This window comes from Pseudochaenichthys georgianus, chromosome 22 (assembly GCF_902827115.2).
Source record: "Pseudochaenichthys georgianus chromosome 22, fPseGeo1.2, whole genome shotgun sequence".
Lineage (NCBI taxonomy): Eukaryota > Metazoa > Chordata > Actinopteri > Perciformes > Channichthyidae > Pseudochaenichthys > Pseudochaenichthys georgianus.
In genome coordinates this window covers 14,235,855-14,259,891 of record NC_047524.1, presented here as the reverse complement: position 1 = coordinate 14,259,891, position 24,037 = coordinate 14,235,855, and the positions used below count along the sequence as shown (strand labels likewise).

The 24,037-nt window shown below is 41.3% G+C and overlaps 1 protein-coding gene across 2 annotated transcripts in view; it reads right to left on the bottom strand.

The window, feature by feature from the left end:
- The window catches only part of asap2a (ArfGAP with SH3 domain, ankyrin repeat and PH domain 2a), a 64,397-nt gene extending 47,462 nt beyond the window's left edge, over positions 1 to 16,935 (bottom strand). For both annotated transcript variants that reach the window (XM_034111378.2, XM_034111380.2), the window contains exon 1: positions 16,352 to 16,935. In XM_034111378.2, coding sequence (XP_033967269.1) covers positions 16,352 to 16,477 — 126 coding nt within the window. In that variant the 5' untranslated portion in view covers positions 16,478 to 16,935. The remainder of the gene's footprint in view (positions 1 to 16,351) is intronic.
- Between the last annotated feature and the right edge of the window lie 7,102 nt (positions 16,936 to 24,037).

Genomic DNA, 24,037 nt, shown 5'->3' with positions numbered 1-24,037 from the left:
GATGCATTTTGACAAACAGTAGAGCAACGTGTATAAGGTGACTGATGTCTGTGCAGAGATAGTATCTTATGTGTTCACATTGACAAAAAAAGCAGGAAAGGGCTCACTTTAAACACAAAGAAAACACAAAAGATCGCAGCTTGCCTCTCAACTAGGGATGTAACGATATACCAAATATCGCGGTAAATAAAAGGTCCCAATACCGTCGTGAGACTGACAAAATCTACCGCGATTTAAAAAAATAAAAAAATTAATTTAAACCGCTTTTTTTGTTTTAAACCTTTATTAAAATCCAGGTAAATCCAGGTGGTCCCATTGAGATCATTGATCTCTTTTTCAAGAGAGACCTGTCCAACATGGCAGCAAGTAGGTTAGAACATGAACATAAAACAACAGAACACAAAAGGACATCGTATTTACAGGGCTACATTTACACACCTAGAGACATTGACAAGTACTAACAGTATATTTATATCTCGCCCTGTCAATAAGCCTCACCTTCTTGGCAAAAACTGTATTGTTTTTGAAGTGGTGGAGAGACAATGCACAGTTTGACCCACTGCTGTCACCCATGGCCAAAGCATATCTCTCCGTCCCACTGAGGTGGCGTTAGACTTTTTCGCTGTCCGTCATTTTGACAGACAGGATCGTAAAATGTCCGTCATAATCCCTTATTACCCATCGGGTCTGAACAGTTAACGAGAGAGCACGCTCGTGAACTGTCAACGGGGGGGGGGGGGGGGCGGTGTTATGCCGTGTGTGCATGCACCTCGCGGGAGCGCGCACAGCGTAAATCAAAACCTCCCAGATATGTATTGATCTGTACGGCAAAGTACGGTTTGGAAACTATATAATTTCCTTTTGGAGGGCATGCATAACACGGCATAACACCAGAGCCTCGCTGCGGGGAAACGTTGGCGCTGTTCCGAGTTTGTTCTAATCTGTGAAAATGACAGATTTTTCCGTCATTGTTAAATAAAATATTCGGTTAACGCGACCACTGCTGTCCCAGCAACATCAGTACCAAGCGAGAGAGTGTTTTCCAGAGCAGGGGATATTGTAAATGCCCAAACATCCCAGCTTATAAATACCTGGAAATGTGGACATTCTCATATTACTAAAAACCTGTCTGATGATGCTGAGTGAGTGACTAGTGAGTTTGAGTTGAGTTACTTGAAAAACTAAAGTGACGATTTATTTTATTGCAGGGTCTGATTATGAAATGTCCTTGTTTATTTGTGAGATGCAGTGGCACAAAGAAAATGCCTACTTTGTTTGGTAGTACTAGTAGGTACAAAAACACTGGTTTTCTTGTTCCAGTCTGTTACTGTCACTTTGACACACACACACACACACACACACACACACACACACACACACACACACACACACACACACACACACACACACACACACACACACACACACACACACACACACACACACACACACACACACACACACACACACACACACACACACACACACACACACACACACACACACACACACACACACACACACACACACACACACACACACACACACACACACACACACACACACACACACACACACACACACACACACACACACACACACACACACACACACACACACACACACACACACACACACAAATGAGAGAGGTTCCAGGTTGAATTGAGGCGAATATTTGTAATGTTCAGAGGTTGTTGTGTTTAATATTCATGAGAATATTTGTCATTGTTCAAATGATAATAAACATTAGCATAAAGCATATTTGTCCACTCATATGTTGATAAGAGTATTAAAACTTGAAAAATATTCCTCTAAGGTACATTTAGAACAGATCAAAAATATGCGATTAATCGCGATTAACTATGGACAATCATGCGATTAATCGCGATTAAATATTTTAATCGACTGACAGCCCTAATAAATACATCAGGTTTCATAGAGCAAAAACATTTCAAGTGCTACTCAACTGGCTTTCGATAAGCCAGCCCTTTATTAGTATATAAGTGCTTTGTTAATAGTTCTATCGCTCGAAGTAGAGTCGATAGAGATGAGTTTTCAGTCTGCGCCGGAAGGTGTGCAAGCTATCTGCTGTCCTGATGTCAATGGGGAGCTCATTCCACCATTTTGGAGCCAGGATAGCAAACCCACGTGTTTTTGCTGATGGGAACTTGGGTCCCCTCCGCAGCGATGGTGCAGCGAGCCGTTTGGTTGATGCAGAGCGGAGTGCACGTGCTGGGGTGTACGGTTTAACCATGTCCTGGATGTAGGAAGGGCCAGATGCATTCGCAGCATGGTACGCAAGTACCATTGTCTTGAAGTGGATTCTAGCAGTTATCGGAAGCCAGTGGAGGGAGCGGAGGAGCGGCGTGGTGTGGGAGAATTTAGGAAGGTTGAAGACCAGGCGAGCAGCTGCATTCTGGATGAGCTGCAGAGGTTGGATGGCACATGCAGGTAGACCAGCCAGGAGGGAGTTGCAGTAGTCTAGGCAATCAATACTGTAAGGCTATAAATATATCATAATTTGTTCAAATCTAATTAAGGAAAACTGTCATAGTACAAAGAACACACGAATATAAGCATTAAAACAAGTCAATTGTGTTTTCAAAAAGGCAATATAGCATCACAAAATATTATATTGCGATTCTAATTGTTTATGTAATTTTCTTACACCCCCTAGATTTTACAACCTTTCAAAAAATATATGATTTGATTATAGTGGTGAATGAAATCTCATTCAAAAAAGAGAGGGATGGCCCTCTACCAGGCCTCATCAAAACCACCTCTTATTAGCCCTGCAGTTACCACAACCACCTTTTTGAAGAAAAACAGCAAACGTATGCAGAAAAAAATCCCCAAATAAGCGACTAATTTCTGCATACAATTGCATTTTTGACCCACAAGGCAAATCTAAGGTGGGTAAGCACATAGTAGAACGAAAAGTGCCAAAACCAGAGCAAATGAATCCAAAGTGCTTGGCTCAGCATTTGCCAAGGTCTTCAAAACCAAAACAAGAAGGGGAAATTATCACAAAGTCTTCACATAGTGCAGCCATTGTCCACTTTCTGGGTTGTTCACATGAAACGCTCGATGTCCCTTTATATGGCTACAACTCAGGAAGAATGCAAAGCTAGTCCTGGATACTACACAAGGTGGGGACATTTTGGATGAGTTTTCTGCTAAAATGGTACTGCAGTTGGGCTGCTCGATTATGGCAAAAATCATAATCTCGATTATTTGGGTCAATAATGATAATTGCGATTATTAAATGCCATTATTTTGACTTTCAAAAATGTGAACAGTATGTTTTTAACAGTTTATTTACTTTAAGTATAATTCAACTGAAAAACGAAAAAGAAAAGAAAAACGTAATAATAATAAAAAAATAATCGTTTTATTACGTTGTTTCGTAATCCTTGCAAGCCATAGTCGTAATCGCGATTAATTGAGCAGCCCTACACTGCAGTTCACTGATTGACTACTATTTGCTGAATACTTTGTTTATAAATCAATGTATTTAAAACAAAAAAAGAGGCTATTTTTTCATTTCACAAATTAATAAGATGTTTGGTCTGGTAAAAATGTGGGGTTGCATTGCCCCAGGGGGGGGGGGTATTTAAGCACCTTCAGAGCATGAATAACATGGGCTTCTGTGAACAAAAAGCTGACTGCACATGAACACAGAACAAACGTCAAGAGGGCAGGACGCTGCTGTCTAAGAAGAAAATGAAGTCCAGCCTGTTTTAGCGGATAGTGCTCTCCACCTCTCACTCCGCTGTCTGCAGAAGAAAGACATTCCTGGATGATTGCATGCTGGAGTGACTGACAGACAAGACAGAGAGCCATTCCCATTGTTCCTGCAGACTAACTATCTGCTGATGACAGCATGTCTGCTCGGCAAGAAGCTGCCCTGCTTTTCTCAGATCACAATACAACACACACACGTTCAATTTCAACAAAACACAATCCATGCAATCCTTCCCATCTGTAGTAACACTGTCGTCATCACCACACACCATTTTAAAGCACACACACACACACACACACACACACACACACACACACACACACACACAGGTGGTTCTTTTAACTTGTCTGCTAACCTTTCCGAACCCCTTAAGCCCCTTCCCTGCGACAGTAATGCGAGAGGACAGTCTGCCGCACAATGTGAAAACTCTGGGATAAGAATGACGCAGTCTGGGATGCAAATGTCCAACTTCTGTGGTAAATGTGTGGGTTCAATATCTGTGATGGTTGTGGTGGATTGTAATCGTGGTTTTATGAAGGTGCCAGATGTTAAACGCTCAAACTTCAAAACCAGAGAAACTTCACTCGTCAAAGAAAACTACTAAAACATCTAAGAGTGTGTTAAAAGGGCTAGCTCTTGTATAACTCACTCACACTTACCCTGCAGGACTATAAATAAAAAGCTCTTGTTTTGATGTGAAGATCATGGGTAAGACGTGACACCATATTAATCATATTTATTTCACCACAGCAGTGATGCCAACCTACGCTATATGGAGGACAAACTAGAAACTGGATTCCTTCCTTTTGAAATCAATCTTTTTGATCAATAATTGCCGCTGGCTGTGGCACATTGGTGATATCCGTTCTCCTGACAAGCATCAGTCCACTGAATTACAGTTGGGCTGTGATATTTTCACAAAAATCCAATGACATCCGAGTTAAAGGCGTTGAAAGATTGGACCACCAACAAAATATGTATCAGTCCATTATCGGGAAGGTCAAGATTCCCAAAATCCCAGACTGTTCCCACCTCAAGCTTAAAGACTAAAAGGGGTCGAGTGTTTGTGGTGAGGGCTCCTCTGCTGTTAAAAGACCTGCCGGAGAAACATAGGCTTGCTTCATCAGTATCTTTTTTAAATCATTTTTGAAAGCTCTCTTTAATATACTCTTTTATTTATGAGCTTCTTTTATTTCCTATTGATTTACACTGCTTTGTTCTTGGGTGTTGTTGAGGTAATACACCACAACTCCCATATGGCTGCCAGTAGTTATGTTAAGTCACCTGAAAGAAGTGTATGGAGCATTTCCCTGTAGAAAAACATAAAAAACATCCTCAGGCATAGGCAGTCTTGACCACTACATTACAGGAGGAGACACGTTGGCTTTTCTGTAGGTGTGGCATTACAGTGGGCGTCTGGCGCTGTGTTTGCACTGCTGGCCAGCTCTCTGCCAGAGAGAGGGCTCCACATGTGGCACAGTAAGGGTAAACAGAGGAAGGGCACACTCTTTTTACCTCAACATCTACAGAAGAAAAGCTGTGACTCATTCAAAACATATGTCAAATATCCAGTGCAGTCGTCAAAGAGAAGGTAGATCCCTGAGGAAGACGGTGCTCTACTTAAACTGTTCACTGTAACTTTGTTACACTTTAGAGATATCCGATAAGATCGAACCCCTATCCGTGAGACCAACTCTCAACTTCAGTCCGAGTTTCTTCAATGAAGTACAAAGCCACTCTAAGAAAAGAAAATCCATCTGAAAACACCCTTTCAAGTGTTTCATTCACAACTGTTCTTCATGCTGAGAGAGTAAAGTCAATATTGGGATAGAAGTTGGTTCCATGGAGCTGACCGCTGACAGGCCATGGTTTCAGGGTTTCTCTGTGCTCACAGCTGAGATGTGTGTAGTCAGTCTTCCCCGGGGACCACATGGAAAACTCCACCATGCAAGTTCATTGGTAGGCAAGAGAGGAAGGGAGGGGTAGGGTACTTTTTACTACAGTTCGCCTTAAGACTTAATCTAACACAAGCTAATTAACACACACAAGCCCAAATGCACAGATATTGAAACCTACCTTGCGAGACTCAACGCCAAAGATTGACTGAAAACTAGAAGGGCTTCTTTGGTTTAGTTTCCCCTGCAGCTTTTTCTGGCTTTGCCGCAAGTTATTCAAATATCTCATCTACCTTCTGGTATTTTAGCACCGGGACACTTGGGGCTTTATAGCTCCTCGGTGAGCACTACAAAGACCACTGTTGGACCAGAGCCCTGACTGCCAGTTGCCAGAAATCACACTGGGGTGACAACATAAACTGCAGTGATTTAAGTGTTAGAGAAAACAATCTTTTATGTTAACTGCTCGGGCGTTGTTCAGAACTTTTACAAGGTGATATACCAGGGCAGTACCTTTGTTTTTCGTTTAGATTTCCCAGGCGGCTGGTGATAATCCTTCAGTGTCAATGTTTCTTTTTTGTGTATTGTCTTAAGACAATGACTTGTTAGAGCCTCAATGTTACTAACCAAGTTTTAAGTTCACTTAACTGTTGTAATTTAAAGATGAGCATTTACTCAAAGACTGCAATTCTTCCACCATATATTTGCATCCATCACAGCCTCAAAAACAATGGATAAAAGTCCCAGTGGAGACCTGATGACGGCAAGTTTAAAACCTCTTAAAAATGGTCCACCCGACATTGAGGGGAGTCTTTAATTAAGTGTGTAAACTAGCAGGAGACTAATAAAAACCAAGTTGAGAGGAGTGGCCATGAAATAAGGACCAAATGTGCTGAGCTTTGAGAGAGGAAAATCTCCTCTGACTTCACCTTTGAGTCTCTTTGGCTCTTTTCTCATAGATGTACGTGTCGACCTTGTGGCGTTGGAGCAACAACGCCAGAGGCAAAGTGCCCAACTGTTACCGCAAAGTTCTGTGTGTTAGGTTGATGATGTCTGAAAAAGACAGAGGGGAAATTACGTGCTTTCTCCTGGAAAGCACAGCAATGAAACACTACAGAGAGCGTGTGCTTGTATGTGCACCACTGTGGGTTTGAGATCTCCCTTCAGACGCATAAAAAAGATACTTCTTTTAAAGTCCACTGGGAACTTATAACATGAAAAGACAATGACACAGACAACCTGCAACTTGGGGGATGTTCCAAGTCCAAAAAGGTGAAGTTAAAACACTGCAAAACACTAGAATTAGATTCCAGTGGTGGCAGCGTAGGATTGTTTTCTACTCATTTGATGCAACCATTTCCAGTTACTTCATGTTTAACCAACTAAATAGACATTCAAAAAGTGTCATTAGAAGCTTAAAATATAAACTTGTAAAATGACATTAGGTACAGCCCTACATACAATTCATCTAGTTTGTTCTCTGTGGATTCAAAAGCATGCAGATTAAAGCTACCTTGAGAGGGAGATCCCAAGGAGTTCAAAACATTGCCCAACAAAGTAAAAATAAGTTCATAGAGAGAAAGTGACAGCAGGATAACACAACTGTGAGGATTCACCCCTCCCACCCCACTATGGCCCCAATCAGAGCCGAGTGGCCAGGACTACAAATCAATGGTGGAGTTCATTAATGAAGAGGCAGGGCCTGTCAGGGAACAATAGCCGCCAACAGGGGCCTTCTCATACAATATGGGCAAGGACACTGATGGATGAGAAGTTTTAAGATCCCATTTACCCCGAGTGCCCCTAGTGTCCAACCCCCTAACCTCTGAGTCTGACAGAGCACCCTGATCATCATGCTGGACTGAGTGTTACCTTCCTCCAGAAGAAACAGACTAACTAGGACTAGCAATGTCAAATGGTCAATCTTTGATATACTGTATATTCACTAAAATACTAAATGAAGATAGATGGTGTATAAAAATGAGTAAAATCATATGACGTCAAAACATTTAAAGCCTATCTGGGGATAAAAGACATCATGGCTTTGAATCGATGGGGACAGGACTGTGACCTTCGCCCATGGTAGATCCACAGGGAGATCTGCTGCATTATCATAGAGGGCCGGATCAGAGCCTGTCTCTGGGCGATAACACAGATCCTGATCTAACGATCCCGAAGGCTGAAAAGACACCTCGCATTCAGAAACAAAGGTCCCACTGTAAACACTGAGGTACCACACATAGAGGATGAAATTGGGCTTGGACATTCCCAAGGTTAGGGGATTTATTTATTGAAATACCAAAAAAACGATGCATCAAGATATACATTGTTATCAAGATATGAAATTACTTACATCTGGGTTGGAAGATCTGGCGTTATGTCCAGCCCCTGTTAACTAAGGCCAGCTAGCCAGGTTAGTTCAGTCAGTTTATATATCAAGCATCATGAGTGTGGACAATCACATTGAATGTGCCAAAGCTTGAGATCCCAGATCACCTGTTTGGTGTCATTTCCCAAACTATACTACTGTCCAGAACAGAGTTCAAGTAAACGCTTACAGGGACACCAATGAAGTTCTGGTCCAAAACTATCCAGATCAAAAACACTCACTTAAGGAAACTCATGAACAATTATTTACGTAAAACCAAGAGTTCTCGCTCAAGATTTAGATGTAAGCGTGTAGTTGGCATGGCTTCAATGTCCTTGGCCTACTCTGGTGCATTAACTACACTATGGCAATGTTAAGGGACAGTGGCGCAGTGCACAGAGTGCGGGTGTTGAGAGGAGGAGACAAAGCTGCAGTGATCCTGCCAGAAATCTCATTTCAATTATAGGAAGCATTAAGCTTCTTAGGTGGTATGGACTGAGTGGCTGGGGGACTGCTTGCTTGGGCCAGACTGCACACTAAGACCATGTGTGTGTTAAAGCTTGTAGATCCGTCCGTGTGTCCCTAAAGCTATTAAATGTAGATTGTCCCAGCATTGATAATCTTTCAGTCTGGAGCCTTGTTAAAACTTTCCTCCTGACCACCTGTTGCAGGAGGACAGCTGTTGTCCCGAGCCAGGCCACAGCCGTACCCCCCAACCTTGGGGAATGGGGGTGGACTCAGGGCAGCAGAAGTCCAGGCCTTCCCTTGGCCCGGGAACTACTCAAGCATCAACATAAGCCGGCAGACTGACACATGGAGAAGACTTACAACTAGGGATGTCCCGATCACCTTTTTTTGCTCCTGATCCGATTCCGATCATTTGATTTTGACAATCTGCCGATACCGATTTTTAGCGATCCGATCTTTATGCAATGCATTAAGAGAGAACAAAGGTAACAGATAACGGCTGGTCATCCAACGCGATGAATTCAGCTACCTTGGCAGTTATTTTGTTGGCCTTTTCACTGTTCTGAGGCAGTTTCTCTTTCCTTTTAAAAGTCTCTGAAAGTGTCGGTTGTTTCAGTGCCATTACTTGAGTGGCCGCTGTGTACTCGTCGTGTTGTTGTTGGTGTTTGTTTCTCAGGTGGCGTATTAGATGTTGAACGTAGCTCTGTTCTTTCCACCACGCGGAACCTCCACCTTGCAAACATTGCATCTGGCTGTTACACTGCCTTCATTTTCAATTTGATAATACTTCCAAACACCTGACATTTTCTCTGTCCCGACTCCCGAGTCACCAGCTGAACGTAGCCTCTTGTTAGCTTACTGCTACTATTAGACACTGCGCCCACTCTGTTGCCAGATTTGAGAGAAATAAGCAACCAGGTCTGAAAACAAGCCCAAAAGAAGCAACATGATACATGATGTTGTGTAATTTTAAACCAAAACTAAGGCCTCAGGGTGACTTTAAGACGTGAACATGGTCATTTTTGTTTTGTAACATTAAATAAAATAAAAATATTTTATAAAAAAAACAATAAAAAAAAAAAAACCTGATCCCCGATTTTTTTCTCCCGATTCCGATCTTTTGAAAATCACGTGATCGGCTCCGATCCCCGATCACGTGATCGGATCATCTCTACTTACAACACACTTGCCTACAGTTTTTAACACATTGGACATTAATCGTTGCATTTTAAATGTGACCTTTCAGCACAAAGTGAGTGAGAGTGTTTTGTTCTGCAAATACCGGTTATTCAAAGTCAGAGCAGTGTGGCCACAGAGGCAGCTGGAAATTGATATTATCTTGTACTAAAAGAAGGTTTGTGTCAAGTTAAAGCCGGTTGTTTTTGAATACATTCAAACTAACCGGTGGCCTGAGATTAAGCTTAGAGGTGCTATAAAGAGATGAGAGACTAAAGAAGCTCACAGCAGGCACTTGAGTTCATTAAGAATCTACTTACAATTTGACAAGCCCCATTATTACCATCAGCAAAGTCTGAAACAGTCTGTGAGAAGCAGACTCTGCCAACAGTTGCCTGTGGATGCTGGGAATACCGTTGCCATACCCAGAGGTACTCCCTCATAACCTCTCAACAAAAGCGCCAAGGCGGCATGCCATAAGACTGCATAGCTGGCATAGCTGGCATACCAGTCAGTTGGAACTCAGTTGGATGAATTCATAGCCAGAATGAAGACTAATGATGCTTCAGGACTGAGTTAACCCTGACCCCCCTCAACACCAGTAATGACCCATGAAAAGATGACTGGGCTATAAATAACTGTTATTCATGGGTGAAAAATGATTAAACTCAACAAAAAGGGACATGGGACAGAGGGAGAGGCGCACTGGATGGGTGGGTTTCTGGCACTATATAAGGGAGGTTATAGACCATGGTGCAGCACGGTTTTCTCTCAAGGGATACAGGCCATAGATAGCGGCAGTATTGTTGGTGGCTATTTGGCTTCATGGATTCTACAATACATGTTTTTCCTTTGGAGAGACTTCTTTCTCCGTTTGAAAGGATCTCACAGGAACAGATGATAAGTTGCCTTTGATAAAGATTGTAGTGTTACTTCTAATTGCATTTGTTTTTTAGCTGTTTTGTATGTTTGACTTTTGAGCTCTGTGTATGTTTACAAAGGCCCATCTAGGGACAAGTGTTGCAAACTAGCTTCCTTGACAATGGTGTGGTAAGTGGTAGTGGTTGACAATATGAACATGTCCTTCTAAAAATAAACATTAAGTAAATATATAGGGCTTAAAAGATAGACAGGATGAGGACATGAAGTGCAATACCTTTCTTATGTTATAGGCCAAGTGGGTCCAGAAGAAATTGAGGAAATGTGTATTTAAGTGATGTCCAAGCCTGAATTACAAGCATGCGCTCTGCCTGTCAAGCAACTGTAAATAATAAAGCAGCTGTGATGTCATGAGACCTATTATGTCTCTGTCTGAATAACTACATGCAGCTGACAGAATTATCAAAGTGCAACACTGCTGACAACACAAAAGCTGTCTTGAATGTCAAGTAGTCATGGTCGCTTTGCAGCCACAAGCCTTAATACTCAGCAATCTTCTGCAGTCAACTGTATGAGTCAGATCCGTATTGTACTCATTTTGAGGGCTCTTGATGTAATACGCCATTCTGAAGCCAATAACTGATCCACTCTGCCAAGTCATTATTACACCAACAAAGCCTTTAATACTTGCCACAACTGCTCAGTGAGCCATAAGTGCAACCCAAATGTACTGGTATATAAACCTGAGCAACAAGTGAATGCACTTGACAATTGTTCAAGGAGACAGCATCATTAATTGCATCATTTTCAAAGTCTCCCTCTGACGGGTAGGATTCAGTAACTAGGGCGTGAAAAAACCGTCACAGATACAAGAATAGAGCCAAGAAGACTTCAACTTGTGCCAGTTTCTGGCCTCAGACAGACATCCTGCAGACATCCCCATGAGTGTTTCTTGTATGAGACAAAAGCAATGGGGCACTTTCATCTAGATCAGGGGTGGGGAACCTCCAGTCTCCGGGCCGTATACGGACCGCGAGACCATTTGGTACAGCCCTCAGGTAATTTATAAAAACACACGCAAAAAAGAAAAGAATTAAAGAAATCTAGACCGCAAAATAATTAAACAATCGAGTGCCTGTTTTTCCTGGCCAAGGTCAGGGTCCTTGAACGAGCCTAACGTGTCATCACGTGGTATATGTCTCGTCTGACAGGGGTGCGGTTCTGACGGAGAGCACCAGAACGCCACTCCGGCAGAAATTGCAGTACCCATAAGGAGCCGTACACACATGCCGCAGTTTTTACGTGGCTGGCCTTTAGTTGTAAGCCCAGTGGCGTTCATCTGTCATACTGATCATACGGTCAATAACTTTGTTGTTATTAGCATCTGGTTAGCTAGCTATGCTAACAAATATAAGAAGCTTTTTCCACAACCAGTGATGTAAAGGCACATCTTTATATGATCATTATAGTTATAAAAGAGTAAAGTAAACATGTATAAAATACTATACGACAGTAAAAAAAAGTTGTTATTAATAAACAAGAATACAGTTTAAAGTGATTTGTAAAATTATCCATAAAGAAAAATAAAATCTGCTTCCAGTTCTGTTTCATATGGGTGTTGAGAGATGTATCCATAGATCTCTTCATTTTGCTCTCAAAGTGCACCAGATTGATGCTTTTAACTTCCCCCGGACCCCCCTAGAGGAGGTTAGGTCCCCCCCACTTAAATCATGTTCACATGGATAGGAAACTAAATACATTTGCACTAGGGATGGACGATATTGGTTTTTTGAAACCGATACCTTCCTGCTTCTCAAGACCGATACCGATAATAATATAATATATATATATATATATATATATATATATATATATATTAAATGTACCTGTAGTTTTGGCACACCTGGTGGTAAAAAAAAGACTAGTAGTGAGCAAATGACATGAGCATTACTACTATGAACAAAACGAAGCCAAGAACAGTTTTGACTCCATATTTATTTTCCCAAATAAAGTTCTTGCCTTTTTCAAAAGCCTCGTCGATAGGTAAAAGCCCCGGTGCCTTTGCAGCTGGCTTTGGATTCGCCGCTAGTTCAGCAGCGCAGGCGTCTTCGTACGCTTTTAACACACCATCGTAGCGATGGCGATTTTTCAGGTGACTAATCAGGTTTGAAGTATTATAGCTCGTTGCCTTTTTCCCTCCTCGTGGAACTTCTGCATTGCATTTGTTAATACAAATAGCAAGCGAACTATCTAACTCTGAAACTTTGAAATAGTCCCATACCACCACATGTTTGTTTACTGTCCTGGCTTCACGGCCGCACACCATTTACGTCACAGCCAGGCATGAGTTAGGGAGCGCTGGATTTGTGAAAAACTCCCCTCTTCCTAAACCACTAATACCACAGTACTGGCAAAACGGGAGGAGCCGAGGGAAAAACAAGCGCCCCTCATCCCAATCCACCCACACCGCAGTACTTTTTTCTTTTTTTTACCCAAAAAATATATTGTATATTATCGGGGCTATTAATACTGGTATCGGGTTTATCGGGATGACGTCATAATTCCTAATATCGGACCGATAATTATCGGACCGATAATTATCGTGCACCACTAATTTGCACACATCTTGTGTCCATATCTTTCTGTTTTGGTGGTCATGCCACAACCGTGCACGTGCATGCATGCACGAATCATGGTAAGATATCTGGATTAAGAGGTTGCTTTTTCTTTGCACAGCATGAAAGAAAGGTGAAAGGTGAAATGAATGGGCTGTGATTTTAGTATTTTTAAGCAGAGGTCAATCATTTGTACGGCCCTTGGAGGATGTTGAAAAAATTGAAATGGCCCTTGAGAGGAAAAAGGTTCCCCACCCCTGATCTCGATCAATACTTAACACAGAGGTCAGCTCAGCCCTCGGGGTATATGACTTATTTAAAAAAGGGAACTTGTGGGGTCATGTTTTTTACCACAAAAGGTTGAATGCAGAATTGGCTTTGTGTTAACATGATGAAGAGTTAGACATCTGGCAAGGAAAAAGGATGCCATTCAACTTGTCAACTTTTCAAATAGGGACAATTATTTGGAGTACATTTCAAATTGTGTTTTAACTGCATTTCAATGACACACAAAAACATTAGAGCAAAAAGGACAATTCTACAAGAAGCAACCTTTTTTTAACATACATGTCTTATAAAGGCTCATAAAGAAAGAGCAATCAGGAAATATCCACACACCATAACAACGGATCAACTTAGACACCCACTAAGCACTAATGCCATCCTGGTAATTTTGACACTTTAAGGGGAATATCCAGATCCGAGAGCTCTTATTTCTGAACAGTCTGGACTTGCCAGAGAGAAGTCAAGACAAGAGTGGAAGACGCAGAGCCATTACTCACAGGAGCACAGAGGGGGGTCACGCCATAAAGCCTGACATCCTCTTACTGGATAAACAGGTTTTTATTGCTGTCGTTTTACCCACACACACACACACACACACACACACACACACACACACACACACACACACACACACAAACAAGCTCTCTGAATGGCTTCTTAATAGCAGTTTAAAACTACTACGTAGCTTAATCAAGCTTGTGTCAGATGGAATTAGGTTTAGAAAGGAGGAATCCTGCAACATCGGTGCACCCATTTACATTTCCTATACACAAGAGATAGTGGTCAGTTTTAAAATTATTTTTAGACGGTGAAGCTGTAAGTGCATCAGCAATTTTAAACAAGTGCATATCTTCCAAATAGTCAAAGGTGCTGTTTTTGTCCACTACGTTGTTGCCATACACCATATGGTGTTTTTACAATCTGATATACACTCCACAGATTCATAATCAGAACATCAGATTTAAATAGCAGCCCCTCTACTGCTGTCAGTTCAAGGATAAAAGACAAAAAGTCAGCGCTTGTAAAACAAACTGCTCTTTCTAGAGGTCAGAATCAGCACAATGTTTGAAACTCAGCACAATGCTGAAAACAGAAAAATCTGATATTTAGATTTCCACAGTCTTCATGAATAAACAGAATATGGATGTAACATTATACTTGAAGGTGAAAGTGTCCACTTTTTGATGGTCTGTCAAAATGTTCAGGAAGTGCTTACAGCAATATAAAAAGTGCATTCTTTAAACTGCATAAATGACCAGCTACTTGTAGATTCCTGTTTCATGTGTACATATGGAAATGCACTTTTGTTTGCGTGCGTGTGTTTGAGATTCTGGGCAGGCTGGCAGACAATAAGTGGAAGTGTTCCCTGTCCACTGCAGTGTTTAATTGGTCAAACAGCCAAAAGTGAGCAGGGTCTTGTTGTCCCAACAAAAGGCCTTGTGTTCCCTGAGCCTCAGCGTGGGGAGGTCACTGTGAAACAACAACATGCTACTCCACATCTCTGCAACAACAATTCAGCAGCTTCAACTGCAAGGTTGCAGGATTGTATTCTCAACCCAACCTCACAAGCCAGCAATTACTGCTGGGCTACTATTTTAAAAGCGTCAAATCTACACACGTATTTGCTTACTCCTACAGAAAAGCACATTCCTCTCAAAGCAGTGGTGAAATCTTTCCCAAAAGCAGATTAATTATTAACCAAGATAAAAAAATGAACCAGCAGTAGCAGCGAAAGCAGAAGTTTGAATTAAACGGTGTTTGATCCTTGAGTGAAGCACCTGTCTGTCTGAGCAGGTGTATGTGTGGCTCAGCCCTCCACAGACACACGTTACAAAGTAAGTGACTACTTATCTCGTGTTGCACAATCTGAATGTCTGTTGTTACAATAAAAAAGGTAAAACATACAATTTGTCTCTCACAATTTAACTATAACTTTTCCACAGTGAAATCTGGAGGTAACTGTCCAATTTATCACACAATATCACATCAACAGCGCAGAAACACACACATAACACACCGAGCTGCTCATGTGGGAAATTCTATTTTTACCATGAGTCAGGGCGAGGCTCTACCATACAGCACAATAAGTAGGGAAACTATAACAAGGGAGGGAGGGAGGCGGTGGAGGGCTGTCAGGGAACAAAGCGGAAGTGTCCTTCCTCCTGATGACCTGCAACACAAAGTGTTCTCTGTGCACATACAGTGCGATGCAGCTGCAGTAAACTGGAGGAACAGAGTAACATTTCTCCATTTATCGCTGAGGGCACTAATATGTAGGCAGAAAATACAGTATAAATCACCCTGTATTTGCAGTCTATATATATATATATAGTCATTCTGTTGCTCTCCGTTTTCCCTGTTGTTGTCTACACTATAAAGAGGAGATGTATTACATTTCTGTCTAACCTGGAAGAGGGATATCTTGTCTCTCGCTCTTCCTGATGTTTTCTATATTAAAAGGGTATTTTTGTCTTACCTTAACTGAGGGTTTGTAGAAGGGGGAGTTGTATATTGGTCATATTGTAAAGCCCATTGAGGGACATTTGTATGTCATGATGTTGGGCTTTAAAAGGGAACTGATTTGACTTGACTCTTGCTGGCTTATTGTTGAGGGGACAGACATATTTCAACTTGTAATCAACACTACTGTAAAATGGCACAATAGAGATCCAGTACAGTAATAAAAGGTTTTCTTGGATGAGCTTGTGGGAAAAGGAACATGGAGCATGATGGATGAGTAGAGGTGCAATAGAGGGCACTTTCTTCTTGCATGCGTTGAGGTCACCTAAATCCCAGAGCTGACATACATATTTTAAATTAATATTGATAAAACATATCATGGAAGGATAACATAAGAGGCCATTTTGCTCAGATTAGTGTTTATGGAGATTTCTATCCCAGTGCCACTGAAGCCACTCACCTCCTCCAGAGCAGACACTGTATTCCTGCAGTGGGACATCCTGGTGGTGAAGTTAGAGGCAGTCGGTGATTTATAATCTTCATTTGTCTCTGCCACAAACTCGGAAACTGTGATTTGCTCCGGCATAATTAATACTTTGACTGGTGATAAGAATAAAAATAACTTTTTTTTGTAATCCAAGTTCTGTTCTGTACGGTTTTAGGACAGAAAAATTCACAGCAGCAGCAGTAGTTGTGTCTCTGAAGGTCCCCTGGCAAAGTTAACCATCTCTGGGTGTGTTTATGTCATTCCCTTGTTAGTTCCCAACACAATCCAGAGCAGCGGTGTTACACGCTGGATCGAGGAGTTGCACGGTGCCTCGCACACACGGTGCCGAGCTACAAGGTGATGGTGGGATATATTCCTTATGGATTTCAGCCCACTACTATCTTTCCATTCGATTCACGGGTCGTACTCTGGTCACAGCAGAGAGTAAAGCTGCCTCGGTGGAGTCTGTTATCCTATCTCGGTGTTCCCAAACCTCCGGTAGCCCTTGCTGAACAACTTCTTCCTCCTTGCCCGGGGAAACAACAAGCAGGCGTTTCAACGGGAGCGCAAGAAATTGACAAAGATAGAGGAGGGGATTCAATGGACGCGTAACCGCCAATGAGGAACACCAGTTGGTAATTGGCAGCCAATGGAAGCCATGGAAGGCGTGGACTCATGCTGCCTTAAAGTGCTCCTCGTAAACTTTAACAAGTAAGTTCAATTGTATTGTGCTCAGCTTCTCACATAATATTTTGTGTAAATATTGTCTTTATTTTTAATATGTTACAATTGTCTTGCAATAGTTTTAAAAATAGCTTTTATAATAGTACTATTTTTTTGTTTGTATTTTCTATATTCTTCTTTATGTGTCTTTGTATGCACCAAATATACCAACCAAATGTCTTGTATGTGTGTAAACCTACTTGGTTTACGATTCTGATTTAAATATTTGTTTTGGTTATTCTTTAATTATAAATGAAAATCACACTCATAACAGTGCATTTTTATAAATATAATTATACAAAAGAACACTGCTTTTTTATATTTGGCACATAAACTGAAAGGTTAATGTGCATCATTTTTTAAGCGACCCACAATGGTGTGGCAGACAGCACTTTGATATAAATGTTACATGTTTTTACAATAAAGAGAAGATTGTGTTTCATTAAATAATTACAATACTTGTACTTAGTAAGCTTTCAGTCCTAACCTGGTCATGTTAATGCTTTACAGTACTGACCAACTGTGTGTAAACTGATGTTTAATAGTCTTACATTTTCCTGACTTCCCTTCTTTCTCATTTGTTTCTTGTGTCAATGTAAGTATAGACAACAATGCTAGTTCTGATTACCAATGTGGAAAACACTTTGGTGCAATAATGGTCATTAGGAGTTTTAGCACTGAGATTATGATTAATGAAGCTTGTTAGCAGCAGTAGTAGGCTACTTATTCTTCTAGTAAAAAGTGTATGCACACTCTTGGAAAGAAACATGAGCCTGTACTTATAGTTACAGTAGGTTGCTACTTCCCAACTTCAGCAACCTTCCTGTTAATTAACTCAGATGTGACACACATTTAAAAAAAAAAATGTCCTCATTTAGGACCTTGATTGATCCATTGCAGTACAGGCTTTTGTTGCAAAAGTATTTCCAACGGCACTTGAAAGCAGCATCTTGATGTCAGCACCACCAGTAGTTTTTTTAAGGTGGAGATAGGGGAAGCAGCATAATGTGAGAATGATGCAGTGTGTGTTTCTGTGTAAATGTAATGTATGTTTTCTTTCTGATGTGTTAAGGGTGAAAGGCACATTGATACACTCTGTGAAAAACAACTGTTCAAAGAGTTCAGTATCTCATATCCTGGATTAATTATTCACTCAATGGAAATAACATCTATCAATGCAGTGACCTTTCAACACAAGCTACCTCACCATGACACAGGAACCACAGTACTGTTTTAACATGTTGTCAGTGGTTTATGTATTTATTTGAACAAGTATACAAATACATTAATCTCAGAAAAGAAAATAGATGATTTATAGATAATAGTTCTGTGTTTTATAAGGATAACCGATAGCAGTTCTGTACTGTATGTGATCAAGAGTTCACATGATAGCAGTCACTGCATAATGTGAGAATATCTTAAGTTGTGTTATGTTGGACACACCCAAGAATAAATATCTTTCTTTAAGAAAGACTTGTATTTCCCCAAATCCTGTTGGAAAAACCAAAGGAGGAAAAAAATCTGAAACTTGTGAAGACTATATCCCATGAGTTTTAATCAAGAAGAGTTTTACAGAACTGTAGCCTCTGCTCCCTGCATGCCTGCGTTTTTCCTGGGCCATAGATGAAAAATATGCTGATGCTTCCCAGCTCAATCAACGCCGGTTGGACAACTACTGGTATAAATAGCATCCCAGTGGTCGAGGCAAAACCCTGGGCAGCCTTTAAATCACAAACTGGGCTGTGTTCACACATTCTTTTAGCTCTGCAGCGTCTCCTGGCAAGCTGCTAAATGAACAGCCTGAGACCCACGCTGACCCTGGCTAGCTACTCAGGCCTCTACTCCCTTATGAAATGAATACACACACTCCCAGCGAACATCTGCTATCCAGAGACAGAGCAGCTCAGTCAGTGAGGTCAGCAGGATCAAACAACACCAGCCTTCCTCTTCACCGCTGAATTATCTGTACACTTTTTTAAGTAACATCTGCCTTTCTAAATGCATGTTTTATCTTTTAAATCAAGACCAAACCAGGCAAAAAAAATCTGTACTGCATTTCCCTCTTTCTGTTGCTGGAGAACAGCACAGGAAACCAAGGTGAATAGGGTCTTCCAGCATGTACAGGTTGGAAACATCACATGAAAAGGACATTGTTTAATATTTTATGGGACCTGGAAAAAACTCAAACAGGCATATCAGTGAGGTATCATACAAATGCAGCTCAAGGAAACACTGATCAAATACACTGTGCCATGTAACATTTGCATAAATAATCCATACCATACTTTTATTGCATCATATAATCCTCAGTGCCCAAAAAAGATACAAAGGCAGCTTCCTTGTTAAAACAGAACACCAACACCACCCATCATTTATAAAGACCTACTTTGCATGCAAACAACTCAAAGAGTAGTGTAACAAGTCAGAGCGGTATAGCTGGTGGATGCACAGTGACTGAAAAGTGATTTAGTGAGACACCAAACTGATGTGCGTTCACTGCTTTGGTGCACAGTAGACTATTCCCACGAAAACCGAACTGATAGTAATGTAAAAGTGAAACACAATGCAACCAGGCAGCTGCGGACAGAACAATAGCAGAAGCAGATGTCATACTGCTTCTGGAAAAAGATGCTTGTAATTTGTATTGTTAACTTCCCCAGAACCCCGGGTGTGTCAGTACACACGCATCTGATAAACTGTTTTGGTATTTGAATTTTAGCAGGAACAGATAGTCATTGATAGTCATTGTCATAGCAATAGAGGGGACTGGGGTTTGAGTGAGAGTCACTTTTTCCTAATTTCACTGCCATGACATCATTATTTTGTAACGGGTGGGATATCCTTGCAATCCAGCTTCATATGTTCCAAAAAGGGGGAGTTAATGACTTTATTGTTTAGAATAAATAGAAACTAATGCTTACCATCCTTAAACTGTAGATACAATTGCATACCATGGGCCAAGCTCAATACTCAATCATTCTCACATGGGGAACTTATCTTTGCTTCTCATAGATCAAAGACCACATCCGTAACTAAATACTGCATACAGATGAGGGTTTGTTACACAAATCAGTTGGCAGCACATAGGCTTGAACTGATCAAGCGGTGCCTGGTGAACCTGAGTGGACGCTGCACGCTGTGGGACTCCTAATGGGAGAGGGACGAGGAGAAGGGCAAAGGAACAAGAGGGGTGGGAGAGGAGCACTGGGGCAAGAGCAGTGAACTGTAACAGGCGTGTTTCTTTACAAACAGTAATAGAGGACGCTGAATAAGGAATAGAAGCAGAACTACTAAGACCTTTATTTAAAAGGATTCTCGATACATGCAATGCCTTAATAAGAATAATCCAAAAACATTTAGCAGCATTTGAAACAAAACTCAACTTTTGTTGATGTATAAATGTGCTGTGTCGACACAATTGGATGGGAAACTAGATCTGATCTGTTGTTTGTGATTATAGCTGTAGATGTTATACATTTCATCATCACTAAATGTCATTCTGTTGTATTCATTCCTTCATGATGATGCCAACCACATTTCTGAAAGCCAAAATCGGAAGAACAATTCATACTTCTCCACACACTGCCAACATGAAATACCCAACTGCTGGCACCAATCACAGGCAAACTGAAGTAAGTTATAGTCTGGAAATATTTTAGTTTTTTTGGATAAGAGTACTTTGTGGACTCAAATTGAGTTTATTTATTGACGTGTAGACATATCACATCACAGCTCTTAGGTTAAACAGTCTGCCCGGCATATTTCTGTACGACCAGCAGCTCTAGCTTACTGTGTTGCTCGTACAAAACAATGCCCTTGCTTTTTTGGTAAAAAACCTGTTCATAACCACTGTGGCATCTGCAAAATGAAAAACAAAACAGTAGATTGAGTCAATTACTCACAGACCCATAGCCAAAGACATTCTTTTCAAGCCAGTGAAAATGTCAAAAAGGGTCAAAGGTCAGTGGTGGATGCAATTACACAACTTTCAATCAACAATGGAAATTCAATTAGCTACTGGAGATTAAAATATCTCCTTTGCTATGAGGCTGGCTATAATATATGACCTATACACTGCAATGTATGATTGATTGTGTTCATTTTTCTTTACTGAATAGCAAACAAATAAGGTCATTTGGTTATTAAATCCAGCATAAAGCCAACAAAATGATCGGCAAAGAATCACATTGTTTACCCTCCACCTCCAGCTCTTGTACATTTGAAAAAGCATTAGGTTTTCCTTTGTATTAATAATATCCAAATGTTAGCTCGTGACTTTCATTCACACACACACACACACACACACGCACACACACACACACACACACACACACACACACACACACACACACACACACACACACACATACCATGTATACATCACTTCAAGGGACATTACATTGACTTACATGCATTTCCTGGAGACTTATCCTAACCTTAACCATAACCAACACATGCCTAACCCTAACCCTTACCCTTAACCTTACCCTTACCCTAACCCTAATCCTAAACCTAACCAAGTCTTCACCCTAAAATTAATGATTCCCCTCATGGGGACCTCCAATTTGTGGCGAGTCCCCACACGTGACTGTGTAAACAGATTTAGGTCCCCACAATAATAATAATTAATAATTCCTTACATTTATTATAGCGCTTTTTCAATGACTCAAAGCGCTTTACATATACACACATTACACATATATCATACATGCAATGGTCAGAAACTGTGGACAATACCCACAGGAGCAAGTTCAGGTGAAGCGTCTTGCCCAAGGACACACCGGCTTTACAGACGCAGCAGCGGCGGGTTTCACCCCTTGATCTGATGATCATTGCACAGCACACTGCGCCACACCGTCCATCTTCACGCCTCGAGGTCATCGAGGCGCTTTTACAAGTACACATTAGTATCATACATGTACTGTGGACAATACCCACAGGAGCAAATCCAGGTGAAGTGTCTTGCCCAAGGACACAACGGCCTGACGCAGTGGCGGCAGGAGCAGGTTTCGAACTGGAGTTCCCCAGCACCCCCCTTGATCTGATGATCAGATGCACAGACCACTGCGCCACCCGTCCCGACAAAGTATAGTAATGCTAGACCACACACACACACACACACACACACACACACACACACACACACACACACACACACACACACACACACACACACACACACACACACACACACACACACACACACACACACACACACACACACACACACACACACACACACACACACACACACACACACACACACATCTGAGGAATGGTCGCAGAGAGCCTGGGGTCATCATTAGGAGAAAGTGGCTTTTACTGTAATTATTGCTCCTCTTAGGATTTGGCACTTTGAGCCAGAGCATATCAAGTGCCCTGAACTTCATTATACCATGACAGTCTGTGTGTCAACATGCGGTCATCTCTCTGCTTCCCCTTCACTGTAACTCAAGATGAACATAAAGTTTGTGTTGCATACTGCAGCAAAAGTCTTGCCTTATTGCATAGTATGCTGTCCCCTCTGACAGTATGTGGAGGAGGACATCTCTAGTGAGCTCTCCCTGGCTCCTAATAAAAAGTTGAGTGGCTTTGAATTCTTTCTCTGTATATATTTCTAGTCTTCTCCCTTGGCATTGAAACCACAGGATATTATTTATTAAATCGCAAAACATAAACATGATTAAGGTCTCGGAAATCTTAGCAGTTCATTCCCTGTGTCCCTATTCTGGGAATGTAAAGCTGGTCAAATCACTGCATTGAGCAGCTTTACTGCTTGTACACCACATTAATGACATTAAAATAGCAGCCCCACACAAAAAGAGCAAGAGCTACATAAAACAAAACATGCAGACAAAATAAAACAAAAAAAGGTGCCTATGCAAAAAGAAGCACTTCACAGTATGCTGTACAGTGAAGGATCATGGTTTAAATGCAGAACATCACTATTTCAGCATTATCTTTGTCAAATGTCCACAGCTGTATATTCATTTCTCATCATCGTTTTGGATAAACAGACACACTCAACACAGTACAGGTTTACTGACTCTTCTGAATCAATGTTTGCAGGGATCAATTGAGGCCAAAAGAAGAGAAGACAACAATCGTGACAAAAAGTGACACTCTTGCTCTTTTCAAAGTCAAGATATGCAGAAAAATACATGTCTGTACCCAGTACCTCAACTCTAGATCTATATCTTTCTGACTCCCTTACACACATTTAAATTAAACCCAGGGGTAAACACTAAACCAGGGGGTAAAGGTACTGACTGCATCTGCATGTCTGCAGCACCGGGAATCCCAATCAGCCTCATTGACAGTCCAGAGCAATGGCTGTCATGGTGAAGGTGGAAGTTCCTTCTGATGCCACGACAGGTGAGTTGAAAGCCTCTCTGGCATTTGAAGTAGCTGCATTAAAGATCAAGAGGGACGGAATCATAGTGGGAGATAGTAAAGGATGAAAGTGTAGCTCAAGGGCGTTTGGATTCTACTCTGTTTAGACAAATACCTTCACAAACATGGATCCCTGTTTTTTTTATAATTCAAAGTGTCCAGTAAGTTCAAAGAGAATGACAAGTTGACGATACATGTTATTGTGCCACAGGAAAGAATAACCAGCACAGTGTGTGGAGTGAATCTATCCTCTTGGGAATGCTAATGGGGGGGCAGTGAGTTCAGGCCATGTAACTCAATGAGAGTGTCTGTCCCTCCCAGAATGAGCTGTTCAGACAGATTGTGTGCAGAGTGGAGTTATCACATCCATTTTTCTTCATCCATCTTCCTGAGTAGATAGCATTTTGCCGTATGGAAAAGCCAATCATGGAACATCAGTCCTGTAGTATTCAGCAGCAAGGGAATGATAGTACTTCATGAATACAAGGTTTTCTTCATTTTGTACCAGATCAATGCACAATGTACATCTACCATAACAACAAC